The 22,775-nt window shown below is 47.5% G+C and overlaps 3 protein-coding genes across 3 annotated transcripts; 2 read left to right on the top strand and 1 right to left on the bottom strand.

The window, feature by feature from the left end:
- The first annotated feature begins 1,584 nt into the window (after nucleotides 1-1,584).
- Nucleotides 1,585-7,277, top strand: LOC120672924 (sucrose-phosphate synthase-like). The gene is made up of 12 exons (XM_039953553.1): nucleotides 1,585-2,243; nucleotides 2,938-3,164; nucleotides 3,335-3,398; nucleotides 3,501-4,193; nucleotides 4,334-4,462; nucleotides 4,562-4,693; nucleotides 4,946-5,122; nucleotides 5,206-5,259; nucleotides 5,350-5,412; nucleotides 5,507-6,454; nucleotides 6,547-6,674; nucleotides 6,778-7,277. The coding sequence occupies exons 1-12, from the start codon at nucleotides 1,908-1,910 to the stop codon at nucleotides 7,064-7,066; spliced, it is 3,240 nt and encodes a 1,079-aa protein (XP_039809487.1). The 5' UTR covers nucleotides 1,585-1,907; the 3' UTR covers nucleotides 7,067-7,277.
- Nucleotides 7,278-9,341: 2,064 nt separating this feature from the next.
- LOC120674379 lies at nucleotides 9,342-9,992 on the top strand. The gene has a single exon (XM_039955559.1). The coding sequence runs from the start codon at nucleotides 9,384-9,386 to the stop codon at nucleotides 9,606-9,608; it is 225 nt and encodes a 74-aa protein (XP_039811493.1). The 5' UTR covers nucleotides 9,342-9,383; the 3' UTR covers nucleotides 9,609-9,992.
- Nucleotides 9,611-12,834, bottom strand: LOC120675101 (protein DETOXIFICATION 42-like; the record flags this gene model as incomplete). The annotated part of the gene is made up of 8 exons (XM_039956191.1): nucleotides 11,956-12,834; nucleotides 11,717-11,852; nucleotides 11,459-11,555; nucleotides 11,248-11,348; nucleotides 11,001-11,164; nucleotides 10,725-10,913; nucleotides 10,399-10,616; nucleotides 9,611-9,656 (listed from the first exon to the last, which is right to left on the bottom strand). Coding segments are annotated over exons 1-8 (1,773 nt in total), but the record flags the coding sequence as incomplete, so codon positions are not given.
- Between the last annotated feature and the right edge of the window lie 9,941 nt (nucleotides 12,835-22,775).

The following is a 22,775-nucleotide window of genomic DNA, read 5'->3' as shown; positions in this document are numbered from 1 at the left end:
TGCAGCCGCCGCCGTGCAGTGCAGGGGACGGGAGGGGCTGGGAGTTTAGGGTTTCAACATTTCTTTGGTTGGGCCTTTGGGGGGCGTTGGGCAGCTGGGCCGCTTGGTGCCTGGGCCGACTTAGTAACTTGGGCTGGCTCGTTTCAGCTCGCGAGCGGCTTGCGAGCCGGCTCGAGCTGGCTCGATAAAATGCCGAGCTAAAACCTTGGCTCGGCTTGTTATTTTTTTTCAACAAGCCGATCCGAGCCGAGCCACTAATGAGCCGAGCCGAGCGAGCTAGCGAGCCACAAGCTTTTCGTTCAGCCTTATCCATGGTCGCTTTGACTTTTGAGAGTTGCAAACGGCGCGTGGATTCACACCAGCTGTGTTTAGATGGAGGATGGAGGGAAAAGGGGATGCGAAAAGTCACATCGGACACTATAGCACACTGTAGCACTTTTTATTTGTTTGTGGTAAATATTGTTCTACCATGACCTAACTAGGCTCAAAAGATTCGTCTCGCAACGTACATCAAAACTATGCAATTAGTTTTTTATTTAACTATATTTAGTACTCCATGCATAGATCATTTGCTATATTTAATGTTTCGATGTGATGGAGATGTGACGGAAAGTTTGGATTTTGGAAGGGGTTTTGGGGCATCTAAACACACCCAGTGTAGCCTTTTCACACCGGCTGGCTGACTCTCTGCTGTCTCGATGACTGCGATGCTTTGGGCCCATACGATGGTTATTGTGCAGCCCCGACCGGTACTAGTATTGGCCCAGTAGACTCTTGGATCGAAATCGACAGGGTCGTATATTGGCCCATGTTATTCTGCCCGAGCTGGCCCATGTATGCAGTAAGGTGGGCCACGTACAAGGTGCCACAACAAAAACAGTACACGCAGGTACACACATACATGATCCACTCAAAAAAATGATGCATACATACGTAGCATGTTATGAATAGGCGCAGCCCGGAAGCCCCCCGTCGAAGAAAATAATTCTACCATACCAGCCAGGATATGCGGTGAATATTCCGGGGATAGGACCGCGCATGGAGTGCCCCGACGGAGATGAGGAGGGACAGCGACGCGGGCGGCGCAAGAGGGCGTGCGCCGACGGCGAGCGGTTTGTCCCCGCCTCCCCGGACGCCGCCTGTGCCGTGGGATGCGCGCGTCACTTCCGCCACGACATGCGTTCGGCGGCCGGCCGGCGGCATGGGCGGCCGCGGGGTGGATTTCGACCGGGTGACGCAGCGCGTCCACATACGTAAGCATCGTCACCCGCACGAGGCACGAGCGCGCGTCCACTTTTTTTTTTACCCCGTAGCACGAGTGCACGAGAAGAGTTGCATTTTGCACAGTAAAGAACAAAAAAAAAAGGGAAAGGTGAAAACCGTAACCGCCGAACGCGCAAATCGAAGCGACGGCAAAGCTTGCGGGGCCCAGCCCGCGGCGCGGCGGCTCGCTGACCCAGCGGGCCCGTGCCAGGGGCAAGCGAGGCCGGCAGGGCCTGCCCGTCCACGTGTCGGCCGCGGCGCGCCCCTCTCATCCCCCGCGCCGCGCCTCCCTCCTCCGCCGCCCGCGAGCGGCAACGGGAGGCCCCCCTACAACCGCGGCCACCGCTGCAACCGCATGCACGGCACGAACCCTCCCCCACCTCCGATGCTGCGGTGACGCGCGGGAAGTGCGCGCCTTTTCCCCTTCTTCCCCCCATTCTCTCTCTCCCTCCCTCCCTCGATTGCTTCCGGTTAACACTTGCCACCTCTCTCACGGGCGCTTTCTCCCTGCCCCGCCAAACAAGAGAACCGAGCAACGGCCAGGGAAGGGCTCACGCGAGACGCAAAAGGGCGCGGGGGGACAGAGGCGTGGGTGCCTGGGTTAGTTATTGCTCGTGCAGTGATCTGATCGAGAGCGGTCGGGGATGGCGGGGAACGAGTGGATCAATGGGTACCTGGAGGCGATCCTGGACAGCCGCAGCGCGCCGGGGGGAGGCGGAGGTGGTGGCGGAGGGGGAGGGGGACGAGGGGGTGGCGGCGGGGATCCCAAGTCGCCGGTGGCGGGGGCGTCGCCCCGCGGCCCGCACATGAACTTCAACCCCACGCACTACTTCGTCGAGGAGGTCGTCAAGGGCGTCGACGAGAGCGACCTCCACCGGACATGGATCAAGGTCGTCGCCACCCGCAACGCGCGCGAGCGCAGCACCAGGCTCGAGAACATGTGCTGGCGGATCTGGCACCTCGCGCGCAAGAAGAAGCAGGTCCGAATTCCCATCTCTATTCTCTTCTCTGTGCTTCCTTTATTATCAATTTGTTTTGAACATTTGTTCTGTAGTGTAAATTTCATTCATCTCTGAATTGTGTTATTGCGCTTTCTAATCTCTGTTCCTTTCCTTACCTCGTGACCGTCGTTCCCTTGTGATTTCCCGGCCGTTTTTGGTGGCCGATCCGTTGAATTTTCAGTGTTCTTCCTGGCGGAGATGCTTATTAAATTGCATCCTGCGTGCACGAATTAAACGTTTGAGAAAAATTCTGATACTCTTTTTATAAACTCGTGCTTGATTGAAGTCTAGATCAGACATGCATGGCGCGCTGTGCTTCCATAAATTCAGAACTGCGTGCTTAACTGATGCCATATCTAAAAAGAAACTTTAGTTTGGATCTCCCCTATCTCACTGTTGTGTATAGAAAGGTATCCCTCTGTAGCATGTACCATGCATCAAGGCGGACACATGGTGGTACTCACGGTTTGAGTTTGCTTTGCCTTTTCCTTTTGTTGAAGTCGAACTCAACGTGTTGGCTGTGAGAGCAGAGAGTTCTGCTTTTTCCCCCCGAACACCCAAAAGCTTTGTGTGCCAAATTCACAGAAGAGGCCGTAAGTGGGCCGAAACAGTTCTGTTTGTTCGTACCAGTATTCTTAAGTTTGCTGATACTTCTGAATTTTCCTATGAGCAGCTAGAACTGGAGGGACTCCAGAGAATGTCAGCGAAGAGGAAGGAGCAGGAGCAGGTGCGCCGTGAGGCAACAGAGGACCTGGCCGAGGATCTGTCAGAAGCCGCGGACACCCTCGGCGAGCTGGTGCCGGTGGAAACGGCCAAGAAAAAGTTCCAGAGGAACTTCTCTGACCTCACCGTATGGTCTGATGACAATAAGGAGAAGAAGCTTTACATTGTGCTCGTCAGGTCTTAACACCACTTGAACTTGCATATTGCTGCCCTGTAAAGAAATTTATCTAGCTGCAGTTGGATCCTTGTACAGAGCTTACTACTTGAAATATTGATGACATTTTTAGGATAAATAATGCATACTAATCCATGGAGTTTGAAAAATTATTTGCATTTTTCTTTTGCAGTGTGCATGGTCTTGTCCGTGGCGAAAACATGGAACTAGGTCGGGATTCAGATACAGGTGGCCAGGTAAACATCATTGTTATTTTACTCGGAAGAGACCTTCTGTTGAGCCAAGTTTCCTTTCTTTTGGTTTCTTGTCTGAGTGTAACTGATATTCCAACATCGCAGGTTAAATATGTTGTTGAACTCGCAAGAGCGCTGTCAATGATGCCTGGTGTCTACAGGGTGGATCTCTTCACTCGTCAAGTGTCGTCTCCCGACGTGGACTGGAGTTATGGGGAGCCAACGGAGATGTTAACCACCAGTTGCATTGATGGAGAGGGGATGGGTGAGAGTGGCGGGGCGTACATTGTGCGCATACCGTGCGGGCCAAGGGACAAGTACCTCAAGAAGGAAGCACTATGGCCTTACCTCCAAGAGTTTGTTGACGGAGCTCTGGGGCATATCCTGAACATGTCCAAGGCTCTGGGAGAGCAGGTTGGCAATGGGAGACCAGTCCTGCCTTATGTGATCCATGGCCACTATGCCGACGCTGGAGATGTTGCTGCTCTTCTTTCCGGAGCATTGAATGTACCGATGGTGCTCACTGGTCATTCCCTTGGGAGAAACAAGCTGGAGCAACTGCTGAAGCAAGGGCGCATGTCCAAGGAGGAAATTGATTCAACCTACAAGATCATGAGGCGTATTGAGGGTGAGGAACTTGCCTTGGATGCATCAGAGCTTGTCATCACGAGCACAAGGCAAGAGATTGATGAGCAATGGGGATTGTACGATGGATTCGATGTCAAGCTTGAGAAAGTGTTGAGGGCACGGGCGAGGCGCGGTGTTAGTTGCCATGGCCGTTTCATGCCTAGGATGGTGGTAAGCATTCAAACCTCAGTTGTAGCAAGTGGTATGCACTGCTCACCATCTGGCAATTTGGTACTTGTGGCGACTTATGTGGTTAACAAAGAGTTGCCTGTGTCATCTATATTGTGGTGATTGGAGAACTTTCTTGGCAGGTGATCCCTCCTGGAATGGATTTCAGCAACGTGATTCCAGAAGACATTGATGGAGATGGTGATGGCAAAGATGATATCATTAGTTTGGAGGGCGCTTCACCAAAGTCTATGCCCCCAATTTGGGCTGAGGTTGGTGCTTGATTCTGAATCCCTCTGCAGACCTACAAAAACTACTTTCATAGGAAGCATAAATCTTAAAATTGCTGCAATACAAACTGCTTGTGGCAGGTGATGCGGTTCCTAACCAATCCTCACAAGCCGATGATCCTGGCGCTGTCGAGGCCTGACCCAAAGAAGAACATTACCACCCTCGTCAAAGCGTTTGGAGAGTGCCGCCCACTCAGGGAACTTGCAAATCTTGTAAGGGACTGTCAATCTGAAGCAGTCATTTTTCATAAGTAAATTCAGTAGTATAAGTGTCTCTGTCTGTGTTTGCTAAAAGAAAAATTAGCAGTACAATCCGAGCAAATAAAGTTTGTAATTTATATTTTTTCAAATATCAAGTGCTATCCATCATGATCACAATGTAGGGACTATATGAAACCTAATATTTTCAGTAGTTGCATGTATTCATTGTATTGACATGGTAAAGGAATTTTCCTGTTTTTTCAGACTCTGATCATGGGGAACAGAGATGACATCGACGAAATGTCTGCTGGCAACGCAAGTGTCCTCACCACAGTTCTGAAGCTGATTGACAAGTATGATCTGTACGGAAGCGTGGCATTTCCCAAGCATCACAACCAGGCTGATGTTCCAGAGATCTACCGCCTTGCAGCCAAAATGAAGGTTTACTGCATACCACGATCCTTCATTCAGCTTTGGCAACTTACACTTCTCAACGGTATATATTGTGGCTTTGTTCCCTGCAGGGTGTCTTCATCAACCCTGCCCTCGTTGAGCCATTTGGTCTCACCTTGATCGAGGTCGGATTCAGTGTTCTAACCTCAAAGACTTCTCCTATAGCCTTCAGTGAGGGAAATCAAAATTGACTTCGAGAGATGTGTGGCTTTCAGGCTGCGGCACACGGACTCCCGATAGTTGCCACCAAGAACGGTGGTCCTGTCGACATTACAACTGTGAGAATCCATGTTTTGCACATTAACTCCGTGAAACCAACCTCTATTCACCAGTAAAACAATGCATAATTGTGTGCGTGCATGGCACTGGCAGGCGCTGAACAACGGGCTGCTCGTTGATCCGCACGACCAGAACGCCATCGCCGACGCGCTGCTGAAGCTTGTGGCGGACAAGAACCTGTGGCAGGAGTGCCGGAGGAACGGGCTGCGCAACATCCACCTCTACTCGTGGCCGGAGCACTGCCGCACGTACCTCACAAGGATTGCTGGGTGCCGGTTAAGGAACCCGCGGTGGCTGAAGGACACACCGGCCGATGCTGGCGCTGATGAAGAGGAGCTCCTGGAGGACTCCATGGACGCCCAGGACCTGTCGCTCCGTCTGTCCATTGACGGTGAGAAGAACTCCCTGTGCATTAATGAGCCCCTATCGTCGGACCCACAGGATCAGGTGCAGAAGATCATGAACAAGATCAAGCAGTCATCGGCGCTCCCGCCATCCATGTCCTCGGTCTCAGAAGGTGGCAAGAACGCAACCGAGGCTGCCGGCAGCGTCGTGAACAAGAACCCACTCCTGCGCCGTCGCCGTCGCCTGTTCGTCATCGCCGTGGACTGCTACCAAGACGACGGCCGCGCTAGCAAGAAGATGCTGCAGGTGATCCAGGAGGTCTTCAGAGCTGTCCGGTCAGACTCCCAGATGTCCAAGATCTCGGGGTTTGCTTTGTCGACTGCGATGCCGTTGTCCGAGACGCTCCAGCTTCTCCAGCTCGGCAAGATCCAAGCAACCGACTTCGACGCGCTCATCTGCGGCAGCGGCAGCGAGGTGTACTATCCTGGCACATCCCACTGTATCGACGCCGAAGGAAAGCTGCGCCCAGACCAAGACTACCTGCTGCACATCAGCCACCGGTGGTCCCATGACGGCGCGAGGCAGACCATAGCGAAGCTCATGGTTGCTCAGGATGGTTCGGGCGACGTGGTCGAGCAGGATGTGGCATCCAGCAATGAGCATTGCGTCTCGTTCCTCATCAAAGATACCAAAAAGGTTTGCCAATTATTTAATTTAGAAGTGTATCTTTAGATCTGCCTACTTATAATCTATTGATGTACGAATCTGATTTCTATTTGACTGGTTAGGTGAAAACGATCGATGAGATGAGGGAAAGGCTGAGGATGCGTGGTCTCCGATGCCACATCATGTATTGCAGGAACTCGACAAGACTTCAGGTTGTCCCTCTCCTAGCATCAAGATCACAGGCACTCAGGTAAGAATATGCACCATGTAACTCAAAGCTACTGTAGTATTTCAGACAGCAAAAGCAATTAGCCTGCCCGTCAACCTGTTACCGAAAATTCCTTCCATTTCAGGTATCTGTTCGTTCGCTGGGGTCTGTCTGTGGGGAACATGTATCTGATCACCGGAGAACACGGCGACACCGACCAAGAGGAGATGCTATCTGGGTTACACAAGACGGTGATCCTCCGGGGAGTCGCCGAGAAGGGCTCAGAAGAACTGCTGAGGAGTTCCGGAAGCTACCACAGGACAGACGTGGTTCCGTCCGAGAGCCCCTTGGTATCTTACACGGCTGGTGATCTGAAAGCCGACGAGATCATGCGGGCTCTGAAGCAGGTCTCCAAGACCTCCAGCGGCATGTAAAATTGCTGCTAGGGAGGCTAGTCTCTAATATTATTTTGTTGCTCATAACTGAAAAGGCAGACTCATTTTGACCTTTTTCTTCACTACATAACTTAAGAACAGTATCGCGACTGTATATCTTGCAGTGAAAAAAACTAGGGACACTGCTAATTTCTACTTGCTGCTCACATAATTGTGAACAGTGATTAAATAATATTGCGCTTCTTGAAGATCTGTTGCCAGAGCATGCAAGATTGTTTACTGTGTTTCACAAGAAGTTCCAAGTTCCAACTATCACGATTTTAGTACTTGCTCGGAAATGCGATTATCTGAAATAATCTCAGTCAGTGTGCAAAACCTGAACAAGAGAACATTGCTGGATATGTTCATATCAACTAACATTGTTGTCTAACATACTTGGAAGATTCTTATGCGAGAAGCCAAGAATAGCATCAGTCTTTCTAAATTTCACTCTCTAAATTATTATTTGGAGATCATTATGCATAAAAATCATCACTTTTTATATGTTTTCTTCCTCCAATAAATTTTCTATATCTTGTGTACACTCGAGAAAGCTATTTTCATTATCTATATTTAGCTAGCGAGAATGGGGAATGGAGATGGCTACATTTGGATAGCCACTTAGAGAAATTGTTGGAGAGTATTTTTCCATCAAAATCTTTATTCCTGACAATGAAGAAAGAGAGTCTTTTGGAGTTTATGAAGAAAGATACAGAGAGTCTCTTGGAGTTGCTCAATTTGGGATAATAGTAGGCACTATATGTTCTTTCTGTTATGTTCTGTATCAGTTCCCTTCATACTACAGATAGGCTTTTTCATGTTTTCTAGATTTTTTTCCTTCAAAAAGACGGCAACAGGTTTGATACAGTCTCTACCTACCCAGACCATAGGGGTGCTTTCTTGTCATTCCCTTTTCACAGCATGATTATTTAATCGGTGGTCGAGAATGTTAGGCACGTTTTCGAAAGGTCGTGTTGTACAACTATTATTGTCCTCCCCAACCCTCCATATAAGATGTTTTCATAACATTAAATATACAATTACATAAAACTTTTAGCTTACGTGGGCAGTGGTGGAGCCAAGGGGCTCCAACCCTCCTACAATTTTCAACTATAAATGAAGAGTACTTAGGAAGAAGAAAATGAGGAGGAAGAAGAAAAAGAAAAAGAGGGGGGAGGAAGAAGAGAAAAATGAGCCTACCTAAATTCCAATTCTAGATCTGTTATTGTACTTGGCACCATAATAAAGAAGAGAGTAGAGGAGGAAGATATCGCGTCTCATGCAAGATCCAGTGTTAACAGAAAATCTGTGCGCTAGACACTATTAAGTCAGGCATTGGAAGTGAGCTGGTATCTTCATAATAAATGGAGAAGAAATATGATAGATGGAGAAAAGAGAGTGAATTTAATATCACACCAAGATATCACTAATTTTAGAGTGTAGTTTCTATAAGTGATGTCTCGATGATATGACAATATAGACATTACTCATGGACATTATGGGATGGGATTTCCCTTAGTACAACGAAACACAATTTTCAAGCTAATTACTCTCAACCTCTCTTTTGATTTCAACCCTATAATGTATGGACAAATGTTTCAAAACACTGAGCACTAATAAATCACATGATGTTTCTAAGCAAAAGACACCTCAAATATTGCATCAGTAGATTTTTTCCCTATTGAGTAACACACTATTAGATTCTTGATCAGGGGTACTATTTGCTAGAGATACTGCTAATATCATAAACAAAAAAGAAGCAAATAGTAAAAAAAATTGATGAGCAGTAGATAACCTCAAAAAAGGTTGGTCATTGCTAAATTTTGTATAGTTGCATTTATCTTTGGTTTAAGGTTGGCCACATTGATCGTCTGAAGCAGTGCTAGGCCAATGTGTTAGATTGCTCCGCAAAGAATTGAAAAGGCGAATGCAATGCCTTGGTACATCCTGAGTTCTGAGTACTGACAGTGACAGCAGGGATACACAGATGACATAGTTGCCATCTAAATTCAAAGCGAAAAGAAACTATTAAAAGTCTGAAACTAAAACCCAACCACGCATGCAAATGCAGATCCTGGTTCTGAATGTGAGGTCCTCCAAATTTAGCAGGCCAAGCCGCCAAGGCACAGCATCCGCTACTCTTGAGCGACACCGCAGCAGCACGGACGCTGGTCCTGAAACCTCTCCCCTCCACCGCTCTGCTCCCCTAGCTCCTGTTATAAAAAGCCTCCAAGAACACACCATCTCCACCATAACCAAGCCGCGATCCATCCGAATAAACCGCAGACTTCCTTCCCTGCCAATCCCGTCGTATCCGATGGCGTCCAAGTCCGGCGAGCTGCGCATGACGCTGCTGGGCGTGGCCCTGCTGGGGCTTCTGCTGCTGAGCCAGCACGCGGCGGCGGCCGAACCCACCGGTGCCCCCGCCACCGGCAAGAAGACCAATAGCTTCAGCTTCAACAGCGCCGGCGGCCGCACGCTCACCAGCTTCACCATGAACGCCGCTGACCCCGAGAAGAAGCAAGGTGGCAAGGGCGTCTGATGGGCGCGCCCCACGATGATCCACGGCCCCTGGCTGCCGGCCACATGCCTCGCCTTCGCCTTCTATATGCATGCGACTGTGGGATCGCGCCAACCGGAGCTCCACCGGCGTAGCTGCCGTGTTGTCGTAGTCGATCTCGTGTTTTTTTTTTTCTTTACCTGTTCTTGTGTTGGATTCGATTTTTTTTTTCTGGTTTCCTTTTGACTAATCTTGGCTTCAGATGCATGCATGCACGCATGCGCCGGCACCAGTTTGTTGTTCTTGTGTGTAATTCTTGGATCAAGTAACGATCTGTAGTAATTAAGGGTCGTTTGGTTTGTGTGTGTGTGTATGAAAAATTGTTGCTGGAATTAGTAACTCGTGATCGCCTGCTCTGTTTCAGTCCCTTCTTGTTTATTGGTTCTGAATCTTCAGCAATATATTTGCAGCAGCAACAATGATGTTGTAAAAAGCACAAATAGAACTCCAAATAAAATATCGATATGCCAGCCAAGAAATATGTGATCCTAGGCAGCGTCAGTGTACACACGTCAGCAAGTACGGCGGGGTATTTGTATCCGTCAAAAAGTATACCCACGAACATGTACGTGCCGTGCAGGTGTACACTGCATAAGTACGTGGGTGTACATGTACAGCACGTGCCGTACAAATAATGTACACACAAGTAGCTAGGTATTATAGGTGTATATACTGTATACTACTAGTACGGGTACGCGTGAGGAAAAAAAAGAGAGTCGTCGACAACAAGAAAGGTCGAGACTGCTCACTACTGCCGAAGAAACTACCGTACCTCCAGGTGCTGGCAAGGGCCCTGACGCTCATATAGATGGTGAGCGCGATCCAGATCCCGACGAAGCCGCCGTGCGCCGAGAGGAGGATCAGCGACGGGATGCTCACGGCCGCCACGCCGACCATGGAGTAGGCGGAGAAGGCGTAGTCGGACGCCCCGAAGTTGATGCCGTCGAAGACGAAGGCCAGCGTGTTGAGCGTCTGCGTGCCGGCGACGAACTGCCATGGCGGATCGATGTGCCGGTCGAGCCGGTAATTAGCATGCTGTGATTGGTTTGACCTAGCTAGCTAACCCGAGATTAGATCACTGTGTGATGTGATTCTTACCGGAACGCCCTTCTGGACGGTCCTGATGACGGCAGCGTCCTTGGTGAAGACGCCGGCGCCGAACTGCATACCGAGCCCGAGGATGACCGTGAGGGCGGCGCCCAGGACGACGCCGAGCTGCAGGACACGGGCGGTGGTGGCGGCCACCTTGTAGTGGTCTTTCCTGGCGAAGGCGCTCGCAATCATGGCCTGCATTGCCACACAAGCAGAGGTGTCAACAGGCTAGCCATGGCGGTGGCATATGTATCAGCAGAAGTGCAGAACAGATGAGCTAACCTGGCCCGCGACGGCGAGCCCGTCGGCGAGGAGGGACGTGGCCAGCCAGACCTGGGAGCAGATCTGGAACGCCGCCATGGCGGTCGGCCCGTGGCGAGCGGCCAGCGACGCCGCCATCGTCACGCAGAACGTCACGGCCACCACCCTGCCCAGCAGAAGGAACCCTGCATTCAAACACGTACTTGAACATAAGCATTGGTGCCAATCTCTCATCTCGTAATCGATGAATTCAAATGCAAACACCCACCGCATCCGAGGAAACGGCGGAATTTGAGGCATCTCAGGCTGGGCGGCACGACATCGACCTTCCTCACCAGCTTGCTCAGCATTATCAGAGTTATCAGGTACCTGCGACGAGCAGTTCCTCCCTGTCAGTCGCTGCCGGCAGGATGTGCCATACCAGTGCCACCACAAATCATGTCGGCACGCCGCGGATTGCATGAGATCAATGGGCTTACTGAGAGAGAACATGGGCGATGGCGGCGCCGACCACGCCCATGCGGCAGCCAAATATCAAGATCGGATCCAGCACGATGTTCGCCAGGTCGCCGGCCACTGGAGATCCAAGCAAGGGGGAGAAGAGAGCCGTATTAGTAGTTGAAACTCGTGCACGGTAAGAAATGGACGAACCACATTGGTTTGGATTTTTTTTTCCGGCAGATCAATCACGATGGTTTGGTGGTCAAGCTCAACTGCTCGAGCAATGGTGATCTTACAGGTGGCGTATAAAGGCGTCTTGGTGTCCTTGAAGCCTCGGAAGACGCCTTGCATGGCGAGAGAGAGGAGCACGGCCGGGGCACCAAGCGCGCGCAGCGTCAGGTAGCGCAGGGCGGGGATCACCATCGACGAACCCTGAAAATTGACCAGGACTCATGTGTAAGCATTGCTCATTGCAGCGACAAATCTGCAAACGCCGCCGCCATTGTTGTGGGCAGCAGTGGGCACTGTGACTGACCGATTTGACGCCCATAAGGCGCAGCAGCGGCTTCCCGGCGGCGACGAGGAGGACGGTCTGGAACAGCCCCAGGAACGCGCCCACGATCAGCGCCGACGTCACGGACGACACGAACCTCCTTTTCTTGCTGCTCTTCCTGCGGACGACGGCCGGGGCGCATCCCTCGGCCACGGCGAGCTCGGCCGGCGACGCGTCGCCGGGCTCAGCGTTGGAGTCGCCGTTGTTCTTGGTGGCTTCTTCAGCTGACTGTTGCTTCTCCGGGTCCGTGGCGGCAACAGCAGCGTGCTGATCTGGATCTTTCTCTTCTCCTTCTTCGTCGACGACCTTGGCGCCGTCTTTGCTGAGGATGGAGTCCTCCTCGGCGACGAAGGACGTGGTGACGCTGACGAGAGGGTAGATGCACACCTTCATGACCTGGTTGAACACGGCGATGGCGACCCCGACGGCCGCGATCTCCACGGACCCCAGCCGGCCGATGAAGGCCGTGTCGATCAGCGAGGCGAGCGGGTCGGCCGTGAGCGCCAGCGACGCCGGCACGGCGATGCCCAGCACCTCGGCGCCGAGCTCGTCGAGCTTGAACACGCTCCTGAGGTTCATGACGAAAAGGTGCAGCCCCGTCCGCCGCGGCCCGCCGAGCAATGCGGTCTCCATTTTCGCCGCCGGAGAGCCGTGCCCGCCCTCGGCCGGACCCTCACCGTTCTCTGCCGCAGCCGGAGCGACGGCCACCGCCAGCACCACCTGCGGCTGCTTCTGCTCCGGTGGAGGAGGCGGCATCTGCTCGGCCTCAGGAGTGGCGTGAGCAGCTGACTGGTGTTCTTCCATGCGTTCAGTTGGTCCACGAATCGAACCCCCTCTTCGATCTCTCAAGCTTGCAAGCCCCTGGCCCCTGCTTGTCGATTACATAATTCAGGCATTCGGGAGTCAAATTAACAACGACTGATCGCAGCATTTTCGAAGAAAAACAAGGATCAATCTGATCACCCACTTGTTCTTCTATTCAACTTCTACGTGTCAAATTAAATAACGAGGACTTTTACTTATACTTATACATTGATGCTAGTCGATCAAAACATACATTGATGCTAGAATCGTTAATCGGAATCGAGGCTCAGATCATCATCAGATCCCCGGATTCTTAAATTAACAGCGACCGTGTCGCCCGCCCGGCCCTCTTGTTCGGGAGAAACAAATTTGGTTTATGTACAGTTTATATGACTCATCAGATGCATGATGAGTACTATCAAAAATTGACGAAATGCATGGACGACATTAACAATGTCCTACTCCAAGATGATGCTGACTAGTGATCATCAGCCAGAGAAAAAAAAAAGATGGAGGTGTATATGAACTTATGAAGGCAGATGGACTAACCAGAACTGGAGATCACGCGAAAAGAGCAGAAATGAAGCAACGGGGAGGAAGCTAGCTAGAGATGCACAAGCGATGATGGACAGGCCGTGAGCATCCATCGTCCTTATATAGACGGCGAGCTGAGTGAGCTGGAGATCTTCTGACAGATGGAGAGAGAAAGGGTTAGTGTGCCTGCACTAGATGACGCCCGGGCGTTCTGAATGAAGGGACCACCCTGTAGTGATACTGCTAAGTGCTAACAACCACTCCCTACCGGTGTCTACTGTCCAGTTGTCCACACGTGGAAGAAAATAAGGAGATGCATGGTGGGCCTTTAATTTGACTCGTGAGAATCCTGGATTGGTCTGGTCTAACGTGAAATCATCGTATAATAAGTTTATTAGTGAGATAATAACGTGCCCGTTTCTACTCAAACGATAGCGTGGTGCCAAACAAAAGAGACCAGTGCATACGAAGTCGACTTAATTTAGTGATGGCATATCATATCCCTTGCTGATATAGGTCAAGCTGCTAATGGTTTAGGATCTAAACCAAAACCCCACCAAACTATTTTTATTAAATATATTAACATAAAACTCCAAACCAATCCACACCATGTAAAAATCAAACCAAACCACACCATATGAACCTGCTAGAAGGTTAGATTGAAATAAATACTCTGTGCAAAACAGTATAATTATATATACAAATGTAAGCCCTTTGAGAACTGGATCCTGTAAATAAAATCTTGTGTTCACACCATAAAATTTTGTCGAAATTGACTGAAAATTGTTAAAGATGACTTCGTATAACTGACAGCTACTCTATGCAAATCAGTGTGGCTAGACATACATGTGGGTCCCATGTCAAGAGCCAGACCCTGGAAATAAAACATCGCATTCACACTATAAAATTTTCTCGAAATTGATTGAGACTTATTGGAGATGACTCAGTATGACTGGCCGCTGCTTTCTGCAAAGCAGTGTGGCTAGAACTACACGTGGGCCCCACGTCAAGAGCCGGACTCCAGAAATAAAACCTCGTGTTCACACTATAAAATTTTATTAAAACTGACTGATTTTTTTAGAGCAGTCGCTCGGTGGTATTAATGACTCAAACCAAAGCAAACCGTTAATCTTGTGAAACCAAACCAAACTGGATTGATTGCTAGAGAAACCATTTCCACCGAATTGAAGTGGACCCAATACAAAATACAAACCACTACAACCAGTTTTAACACAAACCATTAGCAGGTTGAGATATAGGATTTTCCCCTACTTATTATTCCTTAGTAATTAAACGCTGTCCGTTGCATCACTTACATATGGATCCAGAGACATCTTGTTAGTGATAGAATAGAAATAGAATCAAGGATTTTGCAAGGTTGTGTGGCGCAAAAGGAGAACAAATCACACATACAATATAATGTAAGTAATACCATATATTTACAGAGCAAAAAAGCTTAAGGGTCACTATACTAGGCACAATTAAAAACAATACACTGCCAATTGAAAAGTAATTGAACCTAGATGTTAGAGGAGACCAGGTCAAAACATACACCAATTATTTGAAATTTAAATCTACATTTCAAATAGAAAACTCAACATATATATGAACATGCATACAAAAATATTAATGTGCATGTACCGCTTCGAGTGCCGGGCACAGGTTTGCCGTCAAGTTTCATGATCAAGATGTTTCAAAATTGAAGTTCTTTCCCGGATACGGCCTCAGTTTTGATTCAATAACATGAATGTCACTTTTCCTTTCAATTATTTTGAAATTTCGACCCACTTCCAATTCTAATTTAACTTCGACCTTTTAATTTTCCGCAGACAAAACCACGTGTGCGGACCTTTTAACTTCGACCTTTCCAATTTCGCCGTGTGCGGGCCCTAATGCACTCGGCAAAGACAGACCATGGCGTGTGCCTATGCTTTGCCGAGTGCCGGATATTTGGCGCTCGGCAAAGGCCTCAGCATACCAGGTACTTCAATTTTCCGATAGTGGTAGTAATAAAAAACTCTGAACACATCTTTCAAATAATTCACCAAAAAAGCATCTGTTGAATTCAAATATATTTGTCGTGGGTCTCATATATAGCGCACAAATTAATAATCATGTGTTTAGCGCTTTTTTCTCCTTTTTGGGGTGAAAAAATTGGAATTTTTTTATTGTACACGTGATCAGCTAGAGGCCATCGTGTAGCGCAATATGACCCCAAATTTTGTTGTTTCATGCAATGCTGACATGAAACTCTCATCTAGAATCAACACAGTGGTTTCCGTCCAATTTTATGGTCAAACAGGAAAAACGTGCACTACGTATTAATAATTGTGCCGCGCACCACCCCCTGCAGGCAGACGGGCAGCTGCTGCCTGCTGATTGAGGCTGAACCAGGCTTGTGGGATGCAGGCACCGCTAGTTTGGTTGCTTGCTCCAGCTGGTGAGCAAGGCTCCGAGCGACGGGAGAATCGGCCGTTTCAGCCGGATCTGGCTGGCGCGGTGCAGCGGCAGGTAGGAGGATAGATAAAAATTAGCTGATGGAAGCAGATAATCAAACGTTATTCCTGTGTATAGAGATTTTAAACAAACATGCAACCAATCAATACCCCTTTGCATGTACCGAGCCTGAGGAAGTCTGGCTGGCTGGGACGACCCAGGCTGGTCCATCCAGTCAACCAAACACGTCCGATGGGGTCGCTTCAGCCTGCTTGCCTTCCCCGGATGGGCCCTGCCCGACCTAGCTACTCAGGTATGGCTAGCCTAGACTAACCCAACCTAGCTAGGCGCTGCTCTTGGACGGAGCAGGAGAGAGACGCCATCGTCTCTCCACGAAGAGCATGGGGTAGGTAAACAACAAACATATTGATGGACAGATAAAAAAGAAATAAACTTGACTTCGACTCCGGCTGGCCGCGCCCGGTGACGCCGTAGTAGACAGGTGCTATCTGATATACGCCTTATAAAAGGGTCCGGAGAGCACTCCTACGTACGTACGGACACCGGGACACGTCGGTCTGCCCCGGCCAAGGAATCATTCAGATGCCCTAGTCCGTCTCGGTAAACGACGATGGATCTGCCGGCCAAGGGCGAGCCGCGCTGAGATAGCGCCTGGCTCAGATCACAGCCCACCTTTTTCAGCAGCTCTGCCTTGCTTGCTTTTCAACCGCCCGCCCGCCCAGTACTCCAGGAGGCAGCTGCCACAAGGCAGCAGCTGAATGGCCATGTTTGGATGATTCCACAAAAACTTTTGCACTAAAAGACGAATCCATGCATGAAGTACTAAACGAAATTTATTTGCAAAACCTTTTTAGGAATGGGTGTAACTTTTCGAGACGAATCTAATGAGCCAAGTTTCATCATGATTGGCTACAGTGATGCTACAGTAACCGAGCTCAATCATTCTCTAATCATGCGGTCAAAGACCTCATTAACTAGAGCAACTGCTACAGTACCACAGTTGTGGAGGTAATTTTATAATTAGACTTTATTTAATACCCCTAATTAGTAGTCAAAGCATCGTTTCTCTCTCATCAAAATTTTTCCACCATCCAACCAAACATGGCCAATGATGGGGCAGCGAGACGACTGCCGTGTCGCGGGACGGCGGTGGGGAAGCTTTGCTTTTCGGCTGCTGCAAGTTGGAGCTCCCGAAACCGCTGTGGCATGGCATTGCGTGCAAAAGATGCTCCTCTCCCGGAAACTCGATTTTGTTCCCGTCAACCGCGGTAGTGTCAATCCTGGCCGCACGGTTTCCTTGGAGATCTGTGACATTTTGTCTCATATGTTGTATTACTCTGTATTACTCTATTTTGTTTAGCATGTATTTATTGTATTATCTTGAATTGAGTGTACAGAAAGTACATGATGACGTCACTATTGGTCAGTTACTTTTCGGATCGCATGGTATTGTTTCTGCTATGCAGGAAAACATGGCTCGCACCCAGCAGGGCCTTATGCTGGACCTGCTTACTTTGCAAGGAAATACCGCTTCGCCACCTGAATCGGTTAAGGCGCTCATCCAGTGTTGATTTTGTGGATTGCTCATTCCACAACTTTTGGAAGCAAATACCTGCTTACTTTTGTTCGGTGGGGTACTTTCTGCATGCTCACGGAATATGGCAATGGATCTGCACTCTAGTATTAGGCATGTGGTAGTTACATACAGACCAACTTAGTCTCTGATGAATCTGTGGCGCTCCTATATCTGCTTAAGTAATGTATCCTTTATACCAGACTCTATTTATCCGTGCGATCTGTTGATGACGTTGAGTGGTTTACAGTATGACGCCTTAATCGGACTTAAAATATGTTCTTGGTTCTTTTGGTTCGACATAAGAAGCTTCAAGATTTCTGAACTTAGATAGATAATAGTCAATACAAAGTTTAACACAACCTGCGTTTCGAACAGCGTGGCAAAAGTGTGCAGGTTGCAGAACCTACGATTCCACAATATTACATCAACTCCTAACTTCAACGAGTCCACTAGTACTTGCTAATCCCACTATTTCTACGCTGAACAACTACTAGTAAAGCTGGGACATGGCCCTCGTGCCAAAAGATGGCACCTACATTATAATGTAGCCAACCAAAGCTATGATAACTCCAACCAGGATGACCACCACCGGGAGTAGGTCAGTCTCCGATTCTGGCTGAGCAAATGCCGGGCCAGGCTCACCATCCCCTCCAGGTCCATCAAGTAGAGCTCTAGGACCATGGTACCCTGCTCGACCAGCTTCCACGAACCCGCCGGCTTCCGGTACTTGTGGACCTTGTTGGACGTTTGCTGGTGCAGCAATGAGCTGGTGGGGCACTTGGCTCTGCGATTCACCAATCTTTCCAGTGGCAAAATATGAAATATAGTCGGCCACAACTTCCTCCTCTGTTCCGTATCCACGGAACAAGCAGTTACTGTAACCACAAACCTGCTGGTTGCAAGTTTGCCAGTTGTTGTACACTCCTGGTTTCCTACCGCGGAAGACGACGTACCAGGTCATTGCTTGACTTCTGAAATGAACAGATCCGAAAGTTAGCTTAATCCGTTAGAACCTACTTGGATCCAACCTACTTCCACATTCAGTATACTAAGCATCATAATGTTGCATCAACCACTACGCTAAATGAGTGGGAAAAGCAGAATACCAAGAACATACCATTCTATTTTACAGATCTAGGCAACCCTACACCTGGTATCAACAGGAATCGCCAAGCTACTTAATCGAGATCAACTTACCAGTGTCCTTCACTCTTTGTTTCGCTCCTCCTATCCTCCCCTCTCTTGTGGTTGCCGGCCTCGTTTTCTGCTGGTGGTAGAACTAGTTTTGGGGAGGAACAAGACAGAAGGTGCGTCGGAGGAGTCTTTGCTCTGGCACAGGGTGGTGTCTGGTCCGTGTATTTATTGACATTGCTGATTGCATGTTTGCGTGTCGTTTTAATGAAGCCGTCCTGATGCCGTTCTGTTTTCTCAACCTTTTTTAATATTTTCTGTTGAAATGCTTGATATTCACATATGTATGTATATATAAGTATGTTTATATATATGTAGGTATGTATATGTAAGTATGTATATGTATTAACATGTATATGTATGTATATTTATTTGTGACTGGTCTCGTGCGGACGTTGGAGTGCACATATGTATGTATATATAAGTATGTATATGTAATCCCATATGTATCTGCATAAATTTCTATTTGTACATGTATATACATATATTTTGGTGGCTTGGTGCCTCCCTTTATGTGTATACTGTTCAGATCACGAAACAAGTGCTGCTGGTTTCACGATGCCATAAACAAGTACATGATGCCATCCCAGATTAGAACATAATGCAAGTCACTTTTGCCGCCCCACGAACCGATTTCATATAACTACATAGCCTTGATTACCAGAATACCTGTGCCACACATGCAAGCACCACAGCCTACCTGTTTGCACCACAAATCCATGATAACCACAACAATATGAAACAGATTAGTAGACAGTATCTGACACCAAATTTACACCAAGATTCACTGAATGTATGCCCAAATTCATGCTTATCAACAAGCAGAAAAGTAAACTGGCTTCCAGCCCTTGTTTGCTTCCATTGTCATCAGATCATAGAAAGCATTCATCCTCCCATTGCGCGCTTTACGCTGCAATCGTGGAAAACATAGTTAGTATAGTCAGGCAATGGTGGTTCATAGAACGTTGTAAGCTCTTCTCCACCAATAGTGAAGCGAAGCTCCTCTCCATTGATAGTGAAGGTAAGCTTTCTCTATGGATACAGATTACCTCATCAATAGTGAAGGTAAGCTTGTCTCCATCGAACCACTTTATGTAATGTGTCACATAAAACGCTGCGTCCATCCTGCCAATTAGTGTAACTTTAGCAACCAATAAAAAAAACCAACATTACGTATATTGCAGAAAAGGAACACCCATCCATAGTAGCTTACTTTTTGGCTGGCTCGTGAGTGAAATTGTAATAAACACTCTTGTACTTCATGTGATCTTCCATCCACCCAGCGAGCAGCTCTTCTATCAACTCAACCATTTTCCCGTGCAAACACGCGATTATATCAGAATGTGATGCAGCTTGATCACTGCGTCCTTGACGGCCTAATACAGGGTCAAGGATATGGATCCTTTTTTCCTCCAAATCCCATACATACAAGCACCAGTGTCCTGTCAGACTAGTGGGCACCATTACCTAGAAATGTTAAATCAGACCTTGTTAGAATAGGGTTATGCAATATAGCTGTGCTGATACATCCATATCTTAATACGAAAAGTTTGTTGCGTTATATGAGGTACCATTCGACAGTGCTCCACGTTACTCGATAGATGATGGCCAATGAACATCTCTGTGATCCTGTCGTCAAATTTCCCAGCTTCTGGACTTAGAATGTATTCCTGTCATTATTTTCACCAAGAGTTGTTTTAAAATTAAGAAGGCATATCATCATTTGAATAATTGAATCAGTTAGACATATGGAAAAAGGTACTCACAACAAATGAAGCAGGCAATATATGGCGCCATTGGCGGTGATGGCAATCAGAATTTTTGTACATTAACATGTCCTGATCTTGTAGTAACCTGGTTATAGCATCGAATGTGGCAATGCTTATAGGCCGTGGCCCTACTAATTCCTGCCATAGGTCTCTTCCTTTTATCACTATTGGCCATGGTATGTCATGCACAAACCAATCCCTTCAGAGAAATTGTGAACACATCAGAATTGCTACATGTTCAGGGTGAGCAAGGCAACAGATGTACACAATATGACACATACATATCCAGGTCTTCACCATCATGTTCCATGAAATAGTTGAATTTTCCCTCGATTAAGCTTAAGCTTCGCGTACTAGGAACTAGGTTCAGGTCAAAAGGAGAAGGAGGGATCTCCCTCGATACAACCATTCGTTTGCATGGGGTTATGCACCCCATTTCTATGTCTCCGGTCAGAGGTAATGCATTTATATTCATTTCAGTATAGCACTGTTTGTTGTTTTGGGTCCGACGTTTCTGTGAGGTTACCTTTGTGACCAACGTGTGATTTGCAGTGGCATCCACTCCTGAAGATAACTTTCTTTTCTTCACTCCTAGCTTAATCCGGCTACCGGCTGCAGCACGCAAAGAAGTTTGTGCAAACTAGTATATCCATAATTTTAATTAACAAAAAAATTAAAATGCAGTTTTTAGTTAAATCTCCATTTCACATGTACACTGTTATATAAATGTGCATACATGTACCATGCTGTCCTGCAGCAGCAAAATCAGTTGAAGTTTCTTCATTTTTCCCTGGCACATGTCTAATTCCTTCGATTGAATCTTGGCCCCCCGCATACATTACTACATGTGTACAGCAAATATGTATTATGCACTAATTGTACCTTCAATTTAATATTCAAATATGAGGCCACTCTACACATACCTTGTATGTTTGGTGTCACATCATAAATAGGAAAGTTCTCAGCACCACCTTTATGCCACATCGTTGCAATTTTTAGAAATCAACCATGAAAAAAATGGAAACAAATTACAGATGCTGCAATCTTTAGTTCCTCACCAGTGTTTGGCGTAGGCCATGTGCAGTTGTTACTTGCATCACAGAAACTTTTTTCCAAATTTTCTTTCATGTCCGTTTTCCCTGCATCCATCAAATCTACAGCGGCATCTTCTGTATGCCAAAGAAAATATTAATTTCTTCCTTTTTTCGAATCCTAAAGTACCTACCTGTGAGCCTGTATATCATTACCTATTGGTGTCAGGTCAAAATGTGGTAAGCCAACTCCTCTAAGTTGACATGATGTGCCTTCCTGCACCATGTTATCTGGTTGAGTTGCATCCTCCTTCAGGTTATCTTGCTCTACAGATTCAGCTGCATACACAATATTTCACTTGTATTATTATATTTATTGAATAATCTCTCCCCTCCAAATTATGGTTCCACCTACCTGTATCTAACTTGCTTCTTTTCCCATCTATACAATGTGCATCATAGGTTGCCCTTCTCTGTTCCTCGCGTTACACAGCATGACCAACCGTGTCTTCATTGTCCCATTTACCACCATTAGGGACACACTTATTAGCTGCATTCCCAGGTTGTTTGCTACCTTTATGGTCAATTTTATTTCCTGGATCTGCAACCATGAGGACACATTACATCCACACTAATGATTTTCTTAGTTGGAAACAATTCTTGAGCTAAATGTGCATGGATAGGCCTTTACCTTTCACACATGATGCTGTAGGGGCTGTGTGAACCTGCACGTACTTCCTGACAGTACGTGTGATATTCTCATTAAGCTTATCAACAAAGTTATGCATATCGGCAAACAGATCTTTTAATCTAACTTTCTGTTCTTCATAGTTCCTTCTGTTGTCTTCATACGCTTTTTTTGCAATCTTGTCCAGTTGTTCTTTCACTCTAGTACGCACATTTTGTACTTTGCCCAAAAGTTCCTGCATAAATATATCGATTTGCTGTCTGCAGCTCATTGTTATAATATTGGATTTAGGAATCTGCTTTGAGCGACATATATACTAACCTCCATCTTTTGGACAGGAACTGATCCGTTCACTGTGTCATGCGGACTGGATCCTCCGTTTCTCCCAGAGTTACCTTGCTCTGGCATATCTTGTTGCGCATCCGTTGATGTCCCCGGCTTGCTCTTATTGTCGTCACTTGTTGGGACACGCCGCTGATGAATTTTTTGCCGCACAAAAAAATACTCCTTTCAGCCTTGGTTCCAAATTTTACTAATGATTTCTTGCAATGTATCTAGCAAAATAATTTTACTTCCTTACCTTCCTATTCAGGTACGCCTCCTTCAATTTTGGGCCTTTGCACTTCTCATAGCACTTTGTGAAGTCATGCAGCAGCTGTGTCTCATACCATAGCACTCGTGGGTAGCAGTGCAACGGTATGTTGTTGTCACCAAGGTCAATGCTGTCCATATAAAGTAACTGCCACACATAT

Source organism: Panicum virgatum, chromosome 5N, assembly GCF_016808335.1.
Source record: "Panicum virgatum strain AP13 chromosome 5N, P.virgatum_v5, whole genome shotgun sequence".
Taxonomy (NCBI): Eukaryota; Viridiplantae; Streptophyta; class Magnoliopsida; order Poales; family Poaceae; genus Panicum; species Panicum virgatum.
This window is presented reverse-complemented; position numbering and strand designations above follow the sequence as displayed.

What these genes read in the sequence shown, in the direction of transcription:
- LOC120672924 (XM_039953553.1), top strand. Translation starts at nt 1,908, where the DNA reads ATGGCGGGGAACGAGTGGATCAATGGGTACCTGGAGGCGATCCTGGAC. An exon ending in ATTCAGATACAGGTGGCCAG is followed by an intron (nt 3,399 to 3,500) that starts GTAAACATCATT and finishes CCAACATCGCAG; the next exon opens with GTTAAATATGTTGTTGAACT. An exon ending in TTGGTCTCACCTTGATCGAG is followed by an intron (nt 5,260 to 5,349) that starts GTCGGATTCAGT and finishes TGTGGCTTTCAG; the next exon opens with GCTGCGGCACACGGACTCCC.
- LOC120674379 (XM_039955559.1), top strand. Translation starts at nt 9,384, where the DNA reads ATGGCGTCCAAGTCCGGCGAGCTGCGCATGACGCTGCTGGGCGTGGCC.